The sequence below is a fragment of the Bacillus rossius genome, chromosome 18, assembly GCF_032445375.1.
Source record: "Bacillus rossius redtenbacheri isolate Brsri chromosome 18, Brsri_v3, whole genome shotgun sequence".
Lineage (NCBI taxonomy): Eukaryota > Metazoa > Arthropoda > Insecta > Phasmatodea > Bacillidae > Bacillus > Bacillus rossius.
In genome coordinates this window covers 22,967,785-22,985,636 of record NC_086345.1, presented here as the reverse complement: position 1 = coordinate 22,985,636, position 17,852 = coordinate 22,967,785, and the positions used below count along the sequence as shown (strand labels likewise).

At 37.7% G+C, this 17,852-nt stretch overlaps 1 protein-coding gene across 1 annotated transcript in view; it reads right to left on the bottom strand.

Moving 5' to 3' along the window:
• The window catches only part of LOC134541063 (neuronal growth regulator 1-like), a 381,016-nt gene that overhangs the window by 80,524 nt on the left and 282,640 nt on the right, over positions 1-17,852 (bottom strand). The window contains exon 5 of the mRNA XM_063384206.1: positions 9,810-9,960. Within this exon, the coding sequence (XP_063240276.1) occupies positions 9,810-9,960 (151 nt within the window). The remainder of the gene's footprint in view (positions 1-9,809; positions 9,961-17,852) is intronic.

The window sequence follows — 17,852 nt, the reverse complement described above, 5'->3', positions numbered from 1 at the left end:
GTTTCCGTTACGCCCGCCATCTTGGAAATCCGCAATTTTTATGTTAGAAAATCGGGAAAAAAATTAAAAATCATTAAAAAAATTATTTGATCGAATTAAAAAAAATATTAAAAACCACTGTTGCAGTTATCTTTACGGTCGCCATCTTGGATTATATAAATGTTGCATATTTCGTTACACCCGCCATCTTGGTTGAGTACCATGTCATTCTTACACTTTACGTTACGACCACCATATTGGATCCTATTAATGTTGCAATTATCGTTATGGTCGACATCTTTAAATTTAGTCACCATCTTGAAATTTAGACGCCATCTTGGAAATCCGTAATTTTTATGTTAGAAAATCGGGAAAAATTCCAAAATTTATCAAAAAATTAATGTAATTGAATTCTGTTTGATTATATCGATGTACGTCCTTGGTTCGACACCGGTGAGGGCAAAAAATAAAAAAAAATCAGATCCTTCCTCTACAGAAGCCACCTACAGACTGACCTACCACCACCAATAACTAGGTATTTACCATCAGCTGGTATGACGTCATGTACGCCATCTTGTCTTTATCCGCTGGAGGGATCCATCTTGTTTTCTTCTGCTAGAGTGTGCTAGAGTCATGTTAGTATAATGTTCTGTTCACCATAACTTTGACCTTGACCTTGGCCTTTGACCTTGACCTTGACCTTGAACTTTGACCTTAACCTTGAAAATTGACCTTGGCCTTTGACCTTGACCTTGAACTTTGACCTTGACCTTGAAATTTGACCTTGACCTTGATGTCCATCACGGATCCGTCATTTTATGTTCAGTACATGTTACCAGGAGCTACCACATGCTAGTGGTCATTGCCACCATCATGTTTTCGTCTGCTGGAGGAATCCATATTGTGTGTACTCGTCTTACAATCATGATAATTTTTTAATAACATGCTACAGTGCAGTAATCATTTATTATTACTGAGGTGCCCGACATCTTGAAATTCGGCCGACATCTTGAAATCATGTAATTATTTAGTTAGAAATGCGGGAAAAATTCCAATAGTCTCCGAAAAAATCAATTATTAATTTACAAATTGAATCGATGGATCCCTGTCCACGGTTCGATTCTTGACCAGAGACAGTTGTAACTAATTATTAAATAAATGTTAGGATCTGTTTTCCATTACCTTTCGCGGAGTTAATTAATCATTCACTCTACGAAAAAAAAAAAAAAACTCAAGTCAATATACCAGACCAACGAATTAAATCAGTGCCGATTAGCCTATTATGAAAGTCTAATTTTTCAATAATCTGAATAACATATAAACCGTTCATGTACAAAGCCACACATATAGATCAATTGTCTTCAGTCCATGAGAACGAGTCATGTCATTATCAGACGTATAGGCTAGTCATTTCAGGACCACATGACCTTCGTAATCCATCGTGACATTTTTATACATTCTAAAGGACCAAGTGACCTTAAAAAATATTTTAGTAACACCAAGAGGTGATAAACTAGTATATATTCAATCACTACATTTTGTACTACGCGGAATCAACAAAAAAGGAAGCACCAACAACGAAAAGACAGCACCACCAACGAAAAGGAAGCACATTTGGAAGCTCCAACAAAGAAAAGGCAGCACCGCCAACGAAAAGGAAGCACATTTGGAAGCACCGACAAAGAAAAGACAGCACCGACAACGAAAAAGAAGCACATTTGGAAGCACTGACAACGAAAAGGCAGCACCGACAACGAAAAGGAAGCACATTTGGAAGCACTGACAACGAAAAGGTAGCACCGTCAACGAAAAGGAAGCACATTTGGAAGCACTGACAACGAAAAGGCAGCACCGACAACGAAAAGGAAGCACATTTGGAAGCACCAACAAAGAAAAGGCAGCACCGCCAACGAAAAGGAAGCACATTTGGAAGCACCGACAAAGAAAAGACAGCACCGACAACGAAAAGGAAGCACATTTGGAAGCACCGTCAACGAAAAGGCAGCACCGACAACGAAAAGGAAGCACATTTGGAAGCACTGACAACGAAAAGGCAGCACCGACAACGAAAACGAAGCACATTTGGAAGCACTGACAACGAAAAGGCAGCACCGACAACGAAAAGGAAACACATTTGGAAGCACCGACAAAGAAAAGGCAGCACCGCCAACGAAAAGGAAGCACATTTGGAAGCACCGACAAAGAAAAGACAGCACTGACAACGAAAAGGAAGCACATTTGGAAGCACCGTCAACGAAAAGGCAGCACCGACAACGAAAAGGAAGCACATTTGGAAGCACTGACAACGAAAAGGCAGCACCGACAACGAAAAGGAAGCACATTTGGAAGCACTGACAACGAAAAGGCAGCACCGACAACGAAAAGGAAGCACATTTGGAAGCACTGACAACGAAAAGGCAGCACCGACAACGAAAAGGAAGCACATTTGGAAGCACCGACAAAGAAAAGGCAGCATCGCCAACGAAAAGGAAGCACATTTGGAAGCACCGACAAAGAAAAGACAGCACTGACAACGAAAAGGAAGCACATTTGGAAGCACCGTCAACGAAAAGGCAGCACCGACAACGAAAAGGAAGCACATTTGGAAGCACTGACAACGAAAAGGCAGCACCGACAACGAAAAGGAAGCACATTTGGAAGCACTGACAACGAAAAGGCAGCACCGACAACGAAAAGGAAGCACATTTGGAAGCACTGACAACGAAAAGGCAGCACCGACAATGAAAAGGAAGCACATTTGGAAGCACCGACAAAGAAAAAGGCAGCACCGCCAACGAAAAGGAAGCACATTTGGAAGCATCGACAAAGAAAAGGCAGCACTGACAACGAAAAGGAAGCACATTTGGAAGCACTGACAACGAAAAGGCAGCACCGACAACGAAAAGGAAGCACATTTTGAAGCACTGACAACGAAAAGGCAGCACCGTCAACGAAAAGGAAGCACATTTGGAAGCAGCGTCAAAGAAACACCATCCTCAGGGTAACTTTCATTATCGAGACAATGATCATCACAAGCTTGATCCGATTTATTTAATATATCACGTTGTTTCCATCGTTTTGGTCTCAGACCGCCATCACAGTCTTCGATCTTGCCTACTTTAGGTGCTTCAGTACAGTACTCAATCAGGTCAGCCTCAGATGTGCCACCACAATCTTCAATCATGCCAGCTTCAGATGATTCATCAAAGTCTTCGACCTTGTAAGCTTCAGGTGGTTCTTCATCTTTCACATTTTCATGGAGACGACTAGATATTGGAGTAAATATATTTTCATTTCTAATGTGGTTACAACTTCCTTCGCTTGTTTTTAATTATAAATTATTATCTTGCTCTAGATCAGTAATTTTAGCATTAGCTTTTTCGCCTTCGTTCCTCTTCCACGATGTTGTAGGCCAGTCTTCGTTATCTTTATTCATCTTAATTGTACAGGTCTTGTAATGTCTATCCAAGTAATATCTTCTACCAAAGGATTTCTGACACTGTCTGCAATGATATGGTTTTTGACAAGGACCCAAATTACACTTGCTTCTCTCATGTCGTTTAACATTCTTTCTCAAGGTAAACACCTTGCTACAGTATCTACAGTGATGTCGTTTTGATACAGCAACTAATCCCGAATCAGGATTCATATTAGTTACTGAGACTAATGCCAGACGCAAACAAAGAGTTTTAAATTAGATATATTACTTAAATAGAATTTTTTAATTATTTCATCAGCGAGAATTAATTTATCTCATTCAAAGGTACTTGTTGCAAGTAGTTCTGCTTTTCAACAACAGATGTCGCCACATGTTACTTGCAGTTAAATAATATTTAGTTCTTTTATGCGGGATGCGGGATGCTCACTAACGATCGCAAAAGAAGGATGGCTTCGCTAGACACCAAGGAGAAGGAATTTCGTCTTGTACGTTAAAGCTTCACAGAAGTCTCATGATATATTATTTGACCGAGTAATGTTTTTTTTTTGTTTCCACCTGATAAAATCCTTCATGCACAGATGAACTTCTCATCTGTAACCAGAAGCACTCGGAGAATACCATCAGATGTCTAGTAAGGAATAATCAGAAGCACTAAGAGAAAACCATAAAAAGTATTGACAAGAATAATCGGGAGCACACGGAGAAAACCACAACAAATTTTCTTTGATATCATAAAATAACAAAAAAAAAATTAATAAAAAATTAAAAAAAAAAAATACAAAATTAAATACAAAAAATACATAAACAGATTCTGCTAGCTTGTGAACTTCTCATTGTTGAGCAAAGATATAGTTCTAGTACAAGCCAGAATATTATGTATTTTTTGTATTTAATTTTGTATTTTTTTTTATTTTAAATTTTTTATTAATTTTTTTTTTGTTATTTTATGATATCAAAGAAAATTTGTGGTGGTTTTCTCCGTGTGCTCCCGATTATTCTTGTCAATACTTTTTATGGTTTTCTCTTAGTGCTTCTGATTATTCCTTACTAGACATCTGATGGTATTCTCCGAGTGCTTCTGGTTACAGATGAGAAGTTCATCTGTGCATGAAGGATTTTATCAGGTGGAAACAAAAAAAAAACATTACTCGGTCAAATAATATATCATGAGACTTCTGTGAAGCTTTAACGTACAAGACGAAATTCCTTCTCCTTGGTGTCTAGCGAAGCCATCCTTCTTTTGCGATCGTTAGTGAGCATCCCGCATCCCGCATAAAAGAACTAAATATTATTTAACTGCAAGTAACATGTGGCGACATCTGTTGTTGAAAAGCAGAACTACTTGCAACAAGTACCTTTGAATGAGATAAATTAATTCTCGCTGATGAAATAATTAAAAAATTCTATTTAAGTAATATATCTAATTTAAAACTCTTTGTTTGCGTCTGGCATTAGTCTCAGTAACTAATATGAATCCTGATTCGGGATTAGTTGCTGTATCAAAACGACATCACTGAAGATACTGTAGCAAGGTGTTTACCTTGAGAAAGAATGTTAAACGACATGAAAGAAGCAAGTGTAATTTGGGTCCTTGTCAAAAACCATATCATTGCAGACAGTGTCAGAAATCCTTTGGTAGAAGATATTACTTGGATAGACATTACAAGACCTGTACAATTAAGATGAATAAAGATAACGAAGACTGGGCTACAACATCGTGGAAGAGGAACGAAGGCGAAAAAGCTAATGCTAAAATTACTGATCTAGAGCAAGATAATAATTTATAATTTAAAACAAGCGAAGGAAGTTGTAACCACATTAGAAATGAAAATATATTTACTCCAATATCTAGTCGTCTCCATGAAAATGTGAAAGATGAAGAACCACCTGAAGCTTACAAGGTCGAAGACTTTGATGAATCATCTGAAGCTGGCATGATTGAAGATTGTGGTGGCACATCTGAGGCTGACCTGATTGAGTACTGTACTGAAGCACCTAAAGTAGGCAAGATCGAAGACTGTGATGGCGGTCTGAGACCAAAACGATGGAAACAACGTGATATATTAAATAAATCGGATCAAGCTTGTGATGATCATTGTCTCGATAATGAAAGTTACCCTGAGGATGGTGCTTCTTTGACACTGCTTCCAAATGTGCTTCCTTTTCGTTGACGGTGCTGCCTTTTCGTTGTCAGTGCTTCAAAATGTGCTTCCTTTTCGTTGTCGGTGCTGCCTTTTAGTTGTCAGTGCTTCCAAATGTGCTTCCTTTTCGTTGTCGGTGCTGCCTTTTCGTTGACGGTGCTTCCAAATGTGCTTCCTTTTCGTTGTCGGTGCTGTCTTTTCTTTGTCGGTGCTTCCAAATGTGCTTCCTTTTCGTTGGCGGTGCTGCCTTTTCTTTGTTGGTGCTTCCAAATGTGCTTCCTTTTCGTTGTCGGTGCTGCCTTTTCGTTGTCAGTGCTTCCAAATGTGCTTCCTTTTCGTTGACGGTGCTACCTTTTCGTTGTCAGTGCTTCCAAATGTGCTTCCTTTTCGTTGTCGGTGCTGCCTTTTCGTTGTCAGTGCTTCCAAATGTGCTTCCTTTTCGTTGTCGGTGCTGTCTTTTCTTTGTCGGTGCTTCCAAATGTGCTTCCTTTTCGTTGGCGGTGCTGCCTTTTCTTTGTTGGAGCTTCCAAATGTGCTCCCTTTTCGTTGGTGGTGCTGTCTTTTCGTTGTTGGTGCTTCCTTTTTTGTTGATTCCGCGTAGTACAAAATGTAGTGATTGAATATATACTAGTTTATCACCTCTTGGTGTTACTAAAATATTTTTTAAGGTCACTTGGTCCTTTAGAATGTATAAAAATGTCACGATGGATTACGAAGGTCATGTGGTCCTGAAATGACTAGCCTATACGTCTGATAATGACATGACTCGTTCTCATGGACTGAAGACAATTGATCTATATGTGTGGCTTTGTACATGAACGGTTTATATGTTATTCAGATTATTGAAAAATTAGACTTTCATAATAGGCTAATCGGCACTGATTTAATTCGTTGGTCCGGTATATTGACTTGAGTTTTTTTTTTTTTTTCGTAGAGTGAATGATTAATTAACTCCGCGAAAGGTAATGGAAAACAGATCCTAACATTTATTTAATAATTAGTTACAACTGTCTCTGGTCAAGAATCGAACCGTGGACAGGGATCCATCGATTCAATTTGTAAATTAATAATTGATTTTTTCGGAGACTATTGGAATTTTTCCCGCATTTCTAACTAAATAATTACATGATTTCAAGATGTCGGCCGAATTTCAAGATGTCGGGCACCTCAGTAATAATAAATGATTACTGCACTGTAGCATGTTATTAAAAAATTATCATGATTGTAAGACGAGTACACACAATATGGATTCCTCCAGCAGACGAAAACATGATGGTGGCAATGACCACTAGCATGTGGTAGCTCCTGGTAACATGTACTGAACATAAAATGACGGATCCGAGATGGACATCAAGGTCAAGGTCAAATTTCAAGGTCAAGGTCAAAGTTCAAGGTCAAGGTCAAAGGCCAAGGTCAAGGTCAAAGTTATGGTGAACAGAACATTATACTAACATGACTCCAGCACACTCTAGCAGAAGAAAACAAGATGGATCCCTCCAGCGGATAAAGACAAGATGGCGTACATGACGTCATACCAGCTGATGGTAAATACCTAGTTATTGGTGGTGGTAGGTCAGTCTGTAGGTGGCTTCTGTAGAGGAAGGATCTGATTTTTTTTTATTTTTTGCCCTCACCGGTGTCGAACCAAGGACGTACATCGATATAATCAAACAGAATTCAATTACATTAATTTTTTGATAAATTTTGGAATTTTTCCCGATTTTCTAACATAAAAATTACGGATTTCCAAGATGGCGTCTAAATTTCAAGATGGTGACTAAATTTAAAGATGTCGACCATAACGATAATTGCAACATTAATAGGATCCAATATGGTGGTCGTAACGTAAAGTGTAAGAATGACATGGTACTCAACCAAGATGGCGGGTGTAACGAAATATGCAACATTTATATAATCCAAGATGGCGACCGTAAAGATAACTGCAACAGTGGTTTTTAATATTTTTTTTAATTCGATCAAATAATTTTTTTAATGATTTTTAATTTTTTTCCCGATTTTCTAACATAAAAATTGCGGATTTTCAAGATGCAACTGCAACGGTGACGTCATCTTTCAAAATGGCGGTCATAATCCTAGTTTTCAAAGTCATGACCTCGACGGCTTAGAGCGGCTAGCTCTTAGGAGTTTTAAGCCGCTTTTAGGAATTTCTAGTCGCTGGGATTTTTAAGGATTAAAAACGGGAATTTTTCCCTCGAAACGGGAAATTTTTCCCTCGAAAAGAGAAATTTTTAATTTGTGGAATTTTTTGAGAATTTTTGGTGGAATTTTTTTTCACAGAAATGGGAATTTTGGCGATTTTTGAGGAATTTTGGGCAATTTTTGCCCAAATTTGGCAAGTTTTGAGGATAAAATCCAAGGTCAAGGTCAAAGGTCAAGGTCAAGGTCAACCAAGATGGCCGCCGTGACGTCAAAATCCAAGATGGCGGAAAGGACACACAGCACCACAGCCTGGAAGCCTGTTTCAGGAAATACATTTGTATACTACTCCCCTTCTTGTTATATTTCACTAGAAACTTAATACTATTAAGATTATCTTTTGGCTTTGTGAACTTTGCTTTCAATTAAGCATAATTTTTCTTTCAACCTTGAAAAATATATAATCGAATATACAGAAAACTTGATACGTGATAACCTTGTCAGGGTTTTGTACCTGGACCTTCATGGCTGTTTAAGTATTCTGTGAATGCATCTCTCACAGTAAAACCATCTTCATACTCACAACTGTCACTCCTTCATATTGGTCAGAGTTTTCCAGTTGGAAGTGTTAGTTATCTGTTTATTTCATTAAAAATGCACTTATTTTTCTTTAATAATATATTTATGTAAATAGGTTAAATACAAAAAAACACAATAAACGAAATATCAGTCGGTTCTGTCTTAAGGCTGACTGGAGGGTAAAAATAATCAAAATAGTTTATTTAATATAGCCAAGAAAATTTCCGAAACTATATGAGATCGAGAATGACGACGACTAATTAGAAAAAAACTGTTGTTTACTGTCAGTACTTGCAAATATAAGAGAGATTTTTTTCATCGTGTTTGGGTGTAATCCAATTGTATCGTTCGCCTTGCCATCTTTTAACAAGTGTCTAGTAATTAAACGTTCAAATTTTTTTTGTTAGTCCTTATTTGGAAAATCAGATGTGTTTCAGCGTTTCCCTCACATAGTTGCAGCAGACTTTCTTTATCTTCACATTATTCATAGAGACCGGAAAAATTCGCGGGTTCATTTCGTGACATGCTAAAATTCAAATAATTATACCGTTGTGCTGCTTATGCTAATGGTTCACTGTTAATATGTAGGACTCTTGGCCAATTAGAGACAATCAATCAAAGAGGTATCCAACCACAAGTTACCCACTTGAGACGCCTCATAATTTAGTACCCAATGAACGGGCGCCGTTTGCCAAAGTAGGCAGAGTATCGTGGAATCTATACTGGAGGTCATTGAACTCGCGAATTTTTCCAGTCTCTACTTATTCATTAATTAAAACAATCAGTAAACCACGTTCATTAATCCTTTAAGCTCCAAGATCAGAGAGCGTCTGACGCATTTAGGAAGCTTTATCTATGCGTCAGCCGTGCTGCGTCAGACGCACTACGTCAGACGCTGCGTAGGAATCGCTCCTTAACAATAGCGACGCAATGAATTTGCTAAGACTCTTAAGGCAAAACGGACAATAACGTTTTCTTAGTGGACTCAGCACTCATACATGCAAGTCATGCCAGTGGTGTAGCATTGTACACAAGACACTCGTTAGGTTTCTGACGTGATAACGTCTTATAAATCGATCAACGCCGGCTGCACGCACGAAAAATTGTCACGTTCCGCCTGAGCCGAGCGTTTAATAACCGGCCAACCACCGTTCGAGAAAATCTTTTATAATATCAAACAGGTTAAGGCGGCCTTTTTAACTAATTGTTCGTGATTATATTTAAAAAAATTATTTAATTTAAATTTGCAAAAAAAAAAACTGTAAATAATATTTGAAAATTAAAAAGTATGCAGTTTTTCATCAATGTTTTCTAATGACGTTATCACGTAAAATTATCGTCCGTAAACCGACTTTACAGACAACCCCACCTTTTTCCTCCCGTATTTTTAGGTTGGTAATTGAATATTTTCAAGATGTTTTGCCAACGTGACGACAGCGGCTGGTGGACGGGGGAGTTAAAAGCCGCTGGAGGAGTGTAGGGTTATCTGCGACTGCGAGGTTGGCAGGACTCACAGAGCACGTGCAGGTTGACCTGCTTGGTGACAGGGTTGCCAACGCCGTTGGAGGCGGTGCAGTAGTAGACTCCGGCGTGGTGGCGGTTTGCGCGCTCCACGGCCAGGCTGTTGCCTTGGTACGACTGCTCGCCCGTCGGCAGTACGTTGTTCTGCCAACAAAACAAACATGGCCGCGGTCACTCCTAACATTCACAAAAAAATACTGTTTATTTCTTACGTGAATTTGGCACAAACTTTTTTTTTTATATTTTAACTGATATTTCTTTCAAGCATAATTTATTTTTTTCAACCAATGAGTAGAGACCGGAAAAAATTAGCGGGTTCAATGACCTCCAGGATAGACTCCAATATCCTCTACACACTCGGGCAAGTGCCAGCTGTTCATTGGCTGCTGACTTGTGAGTCGTCTCGACTGGGTGGTCTGTGATTTCGACAGTTCTATCAGTGAGGGTCTCTAATTGGCCCCTCAGTCCTCCATATTAACAGTGGACCAATGGCAGAAGCAGCAATAAGGTATAATTATTTGAATTATGGCATAGCACTAAATGAACCCGCGAATTTTTCAGGTCTCTACCAATGAGAAGATAATATTTCGCAGGCTTTCACGGCCATCGTCTGAAGTAGCTGAGTTTCTGGGTTGTAGCCGTTTCCTTGGCGAATAATTCACCGACGTTTCGGTCGACATTGCAGTCGCCATCATCAGGTAGGTGCTAACTGCTCCCTGATGATGGCGACTGCAACGTCGACCGAAACGACGGTGAATAATTCGCCAAGGACACGGCTACAACCCAGAAGCCAAGCTATTTCAATGAGAAGATAATCAAATACTCAACAATTTGACGTATTTTTTGGTTTTACAGTGCTTATTAATAAGCACATTTAATACTGGAAAGCTATCCAGGGACTATTTAACTACTGGAGTTACTGGGACAACACAAAGCGTAAAAATGTCCGGATAAGAATTCCAAAATCCAGTATTAATGTCAACACTCTGTTTTGTAGTGATGCAGTTGTTTTTCATATAAACATGCAAATTTACTTACATCCATAATTTTACTTATATATTTCTGTTCCATTTACAAAAAAAAAATTACAGGGTGTACAATGGCTCTCATGTGGACACAAATCCGTTCTCATTACCTTGACAATGCCCAGCTACAGTGGTTCATTATTTATATGGCCCGAATAATAGTTGTGGTGGGCTAGTCGAAGAGAGAGATATATAAACGTATAAATAGATTTATAGAGATAGAGTGATAGAGAGAGTTATAGGGATAATGAAATAGAGACAGTGAGATAGAGAAATGTGGAGAGTTATATGAATATAGGTATAAAGAGACACAGATTATATATAGAGATATAGTGAGGGATATATGTAGAGAGATTAAACGTGGTATGGAATAAGAGAGATTGGATAGTGCGGTAGATATATGTTATATATAGGTATCTTCTTTAAACAAATAACAAAATAATTGAAAGAGACATTGCAAGGTATGCCGAGCAATTACTTATATATACATGTACAATTTTAAGGCATAGACAATACTTTAAGATATTTTGAAACCCATAGCAAAGTGTCTATTGAAACACGAAGCTCATCTCTCGTCGCCCACTATAGCTCGCCTAGGGGGAATCACTCGCCCTCTTACTCCTCTGCCCACGCAGGTCATCCTCCCTGGTTATATGTCACTTAGCCCACGACTGGAAAGTTATCGTATCCCTTCTAAGTGACAAGTCGTCAGATTCCCCGACCTAACACTCGAAGTTGCCAGAATCAACGGCGTCCTAGTTATTCAACCTTCGCGCGGATGGGGGCTCTAGGAAAGTGGTATATATATAGTATCCAATGTTAATAGGAACTTACCGTATATGGACGGGCGCTACCTGCACCGCCCCCCTTCCCACATACTCGTCGCTAGCATCCCCGTGACAAAATGTAGAAATTAACATAGAGTACTTTTTCATCTGGCATGAAAAATAGTAAAGCCAACCTAGGAAAAATAAAAATTAAGTTCCATTCATGAAAGATGACACGCGGGTGGGCGCGGTCCAGTTGTTAATTTTTTTATGTAGCTTTTTTAAAGATGTATTAATGAAAATTGTAAAATGGAAATTGGTTGCTGCGTGAGATTAGTAGAGACCGGAAAAAATTCGCGGGTTCATTTCGAGATATACTAAAATTCAAATAATTATTAACGTTGTGCTGCTTCTGCTATTGGTTTCACTGTTAGTATGTAGGACTCTTGGCCAATTAGAAACAATCAAACAAAGAGGTATCCAACCACAAGTTACCCACTTGAGACGCCTCATAATTCAGTACCCAATGAACGGGCACCGTTTGCCCAAGTAGGCAGAGGATTGTGGAGTCTATCCTGGAGGCCATTGAACTCGCGAATTTTTTCCAGTCTCTAGAAATTAGGTAGGAAATGAACTTTGGTTTAAAGACCTTTATACTCGAACAGCACAAGAAGTTCCCGCAGAACTCCACTGGAGGCGTGGCGAAAACCCCGGGTGTAACGTGACGTCACAACGCGACACAGCTGTGAGCTGTTACGGGAGAGAGAAAAGAGAGAGAGAGAGAGAGAGAGAGAGAGATAGAGATAGAGAGAGAGAGAGTCGTATGGGGCCAGCTGCTTCGTGCTGAAACGCCTTGAGCGCCGTTGTAAAGGACTTAACTTTCGGAACTTTTTCCGAGCTCCGCGCGCGAAAAGATTCAGACTCGGGTTACGCGTCGCTTGCCGTGAAACACGTTTTTTTCGGATTGTGTTGCGCCTCCACGGATCAGAATTATACGTAAGGGCATCCCACTTCGACACTGCAGGCGCCTTAAGGCCCCCGCCTACCCGGGCACACACGCGGTGCGCAGAGCTTCAGGAAAAACAACGCGATTTCAAAACTACTCAAGACATCTGACTGGGGGTCTGCTTACGAAAAGCATTTAAGAGTTCACTCAGGGCCGAAAAGTACTTTCGATTTCGGCTTAAGTTTTTATACTGTATTTTTAGAACAGTTAAAATGGCTAAAAGGCATGTTTTCAGAGTAATTTATAGGCGTAAAACAACCAGTACAGATTCTTCAAAGTACTTAAGGAACTTGCATTACACCTTTATCTTCATTTCTCCGCCATGTAATGTTACGGTCGCCGCTCCTACGCACGACGAGAAGACTGCGCGCCAGTCCAGAGGAGACACCGCGCTAGAAGCACCAGCGAGCGTCGCGCTTATCATCCCGCCTCGCCTGACACAGATACTATACCCCTGACGAGGCGGGCCCCTTAACGTCAACCACGTATCTGTAGCCCTGCTGAGGACTAGAGTTCCCCAACAGCGTTTCGGTTCAGTAAATTTGCACTTCGTCAGTCTGCAAAAAATGCCGTTCCGTTTCGGTAAAAACTTTACGTTACGGCCAACTTTTTTGACGTGACTACGTCTAATAAATCGATGAACGCCGGCTGCACGCACGAAAAAGTGTCCCGTTGCGCTCATTGTACGCTTGCGCCACATCTATCTCTCTTCCACTCGATTGAAACAACCATCGATTTGACTTTTTCGAGGCACATTAAACATTCGTTTCCTACTTTTCCTATCATCGTCCTAACCATAATAGAATAACACAGATTGGAAGAAGTTAAATAGCAAACATGTATACAAGTCATAGTTAAAATAATCTCTTCGTTAAAGTAATAAACATATTTGAATTAATGAATGCAAATAAAAGTAAATTTATCCATTAAAATGTAGATTTCATTTCACTCCTTCTTTGTATCCATACAAAATAGTGATAATTCAATAAAAATGAATCAATTTTATTCATAAAAGTATGCAATCATTTCATCAATGTTTTGTTATGACGTTATCACGTTAAACTATCGTCCGTAAACCGTCTTTACAGACAACCAATTTTTTTATTTACTAATTTTGTATTATTTTTATTTTTTCCATGACAAACAGAGCAAAACTGAAGTGGCATATGCACAAACACTTGTACTAAATCAGAACGTGTGGTGTTAGAGTTGTTGATATTGACTCGAGAAGAGAGTACTTGTGTTCAGGCGTGTGGTCTGCTTATTCAAGTTTCACTGTGCCTAAGTTTAGAAATTTTCCCTTGTTCCAAAATTTTGGTTTCGGACCGCCCTTCTACATAGTCGTCTGGTATGAATGGTAATTTTAACAGTTTATCTGGAGTCACAATGCCACGACCAACATGACAAAGTCAAAGATTAAGACATATAATGATCGGTAATTGGTCCAAAGCACAAGAATATAGCTGCATATAAATAAAAATTACCAAATTTTGAATTTACACTGTGCTAATAGCGTATTATTAAATTATTCTGACTTAAGCTTCGCTGAATGAATATCTCTTTTTCGGAAGAAAATATTGTTCCCGTGTACAATTAGAGGCTTAAATAAGCAGATTTTTTTCTCGAAAAAAAAAAAACTTATGTGTAATTTTAACTGTAAAAAAATCTCTTTTTGGTAACCATATAGTTTTGCAATCCCAGCAAAACCATTAGTTAGTGACAGGAAATTTAGGCATTAGATATTATTTTGTCGTCAGCACCAAAATATTTGTTAGGATCGGTACTGATGGAAAATATTTCATGATGAAAACGAAGCTGTGTGCAGTATAACTCGTAAAATATTAATATAAAAAAAGTTTTTTTTTATGTTTTAACGAAAAAAATCAAAATAATAAGACGCCATGCTTGATGTCAATAAAAAGGAGATGGTAATTAATACGAGGGGCCTGTTTTGGAGCTATAATTTTTTACTGCTTTAGATGCTTGGGTAGGTGAACGTTTAAAGCAGCTGCGACTTTTTTTTTTTTACCAGTGGAAATGCCATAAGAGCTATTCGGCAACTTCAGATTGCTGCTCGTAAAACTTTACTGCCAATATCTGCCGGCATTTTCGGCAGCAACGCCAAAGGGGAAAAACAGAGAACTTATCTTTCATAAGGTCTTTACTATTCTCTCACATTAACCTGCATTGTTTTATGTATGCATCGTTAAAAAAAAATTTCCCCATGAATTTCGACTGTAAATTATAATTTAAAGAGCAATAAGAATTCATGTCATTTTTTAATCTGTTCCGAACATAGTTATTTAAAGTAATTGTTAAATGTTGTCATTATATTAATAATGGAACCAATCTCACATTACAATAAAACAAAATTGTGTTTATTTCGTATTTAAAACTTATGATATTATTACATGACTGGTTGTTAAAAAAAAATGCGTACGAAAATGTGCGTGAGATTTATCACTATTAAAAGATATTAAGTAAACAAAAGGTTGCAAAATAATAGTATTTATTATATATACACCATTTGTCGCAGTAATCAAATCAAGAGTGGAAAAATATTTTTTTTTATAAAAATATTTACTCAAATTTATTTTAAATACTTACATGCTACTTATCTGGATTTTTTTGAGTGTGAAAAAGGTCAAAATTATTCCTGTTTTTTACTTTTTAGAAAGCATGAAGCCGTGTTTTTTTTTTCACGAAGCTCACAATAAAACTATTTTAACAAAAAAATCCATCATTAAAGTATTGGCACCAGAATTACATCAGAATGCAAAACTGTTTACAAAAAATATGCCGGTGGGAAAAATAAATATTACGGAAATTCAAGTTCACGTATGTGTAATTTTTAAACCAATTCTATTGAAACATATACCGAACAATTTTTTTAAGTATGCAATGAAAATACTACACGGCATTTTGCAGTGTGATGTGTAAACCTTAGGGTATACGAAGTATCCTAACATATAAATATCAGTGTTACAGTGCTTATGATAAACACGAAGATACACATTATAGCAGAGTTTTATACTGTTAGGGTCAGATGACGTACGTAAAGAACATTTGCGCCGAAGGGCGAACGGAAGTGTAGAGTAAAACGGAAGTGGGTGTACGAGATATTTAAATGCATACGGAGCTGCTATTTACTCAGAAAAAGCAAAGAGAAAAATTGCTTTGTTCTCTGAAAATTAATTACAGCTACTGACTCCAATAAACTAGCAAATACACTCAAATTACATCAAAATACTAGAAAATATATGAAACATTTCAGTCTCACGACAGTCCTTTTGACGACGCTACATTTTGATATAAATCTTTAATAAATTCTCTTTTGATTAGGCGTTCTACCAATGATGCAGTGCTTCTCATTATTTGTTTTCATCATATTTTGACTGTGTCGTTATATTAATTTAGATTGGTTAAAAAATAACATATTATAATCATAGAATAAATGATATTTTCAATATTATTAATAAACAGAATATCTTGATAAATAGGTGTGTAAAAATGTTAATACATACTGTTACAAACATAAATCTTTCACTGGAAAGAATACTATACATAAAGAAATTTTAAATTTGTTTTGACGTCGTAAAAATCTAAAATATATTTGTTTTCTTGTCATAATTTTGGGAGGGTAGTAAAAAAATTATGCTCTGTTTTTATGACTTTTGTGAATGTATGTGTGTTTATCCGTTTTGAGACTGCATGTATATTTTAAATTTCATACTTTTGTCAACAATGTGTTTTTGTGTAATTGTGTTTTGGGTGTGCGTGTATGTATATATATGTACATATACATGCATATATGTATGTGTGTGTTTTGTGTCATTCTGAAAATAAAACTATCAAAGTTAAAATTAAAATAAATATATCCATATTAAAAATTGAACGTGACAGTTTGCACAATTGTATGTTACAACACATTTGGGTGATTGAAGAAAATTATTACCCACTGCACTTTTTTTATTTTTCTCTAAAAAACTCTGGAACAAACAAATATTTAAAAAAAGCAACGTAAGGGTTGTAATTGATTAGGCCCTAAATACCATGTTTTTTTAATGTATCTCGGAAAATTAATGGATGGTTCGAGTGATATGCAATAAGGACGCGATCGTGGGGGTTGGAGTCTGACGAATGTTTGACGTCACATGTGACAGTGACACGCGGCTCGTGACGAGGTCAATGGGGAGACCCCCAGCCGGGTGTCGCATTGTTGAATTAGCGTCACGCATTGTTGAGTTGGCGTCACGCATTGTTGAACGGCCGTCGCGCATTGTCGCTTCGGAAGCGTTCGTTTCGCGCGCGGCCCACCGATGTTGGGGAGGGGGGGGGAAGCTTTACGATTCACTGACCCGCGATCATTCCCGAACACATCCGAGGTTTCTTCGCTCGCTGGTACCACTTTGCGGCCAGCATCGAAAAAAAAAAAAACAGAGTGGTTGTCTGTAAAGTCGGTTTACGGACGATAATTTTACGTGATAACGTCATAAGAAAACATTGATGAAAAATTGCATACTTATTAATTTTCAAATATTATTTACAGTTTTTAAAAAAATTATTTAAATAATTTGTTTAATTATAATCACGAACAATATTTGTTAAAAAAAGCCCGCCTTAACCTGTTTTATATTATAGAAGATTTTCTCGCACGGTGGTTGGCCGGTTCCTGCACGCTCGGCTCAGGCGGAACGTGACATTTTTTCGTGCGTGCAGCCGGCGTTCATCGATTTATAAGACGTTATCACGTCAAAAAAAAAAAAAGCAATTTTATGAGATTGTTTTACATTTTCACAGTTTTACAGTACGCCTGCTGTCCTGTAACTCGACGTCAAACCAAAATAATTTGTTGTTGCAGTACCTCCAATAGTTAAAAGTTATTTTGCAACCCGTTTCCTGAATAGTTTTCCAGTATCATCTGCGTAATTTAATAACAGTAAAATACAAAATATAGTCCAAATATTTATGATTCGTATATTTTTTTCATTGTTAAAAAAATACGCTTGATTGAAACCTCCATTAAATTATTACAAAAAATACCATTAAGAAACGTTCAATATTATCTCGAAATAACGTATTTCATACATGCCAAAAAAATATCAATAGGCATGTGTTGTACAAATGATGCAAAATCTTTCTCGCAGCTTTGCAAACTGTTTCAAATGGTTTCCAGATGTGTGTATAGTTGACAGAGTGGTTTGTCCGGTCATAAGGTGGACTTTATCTTTTTTTGAC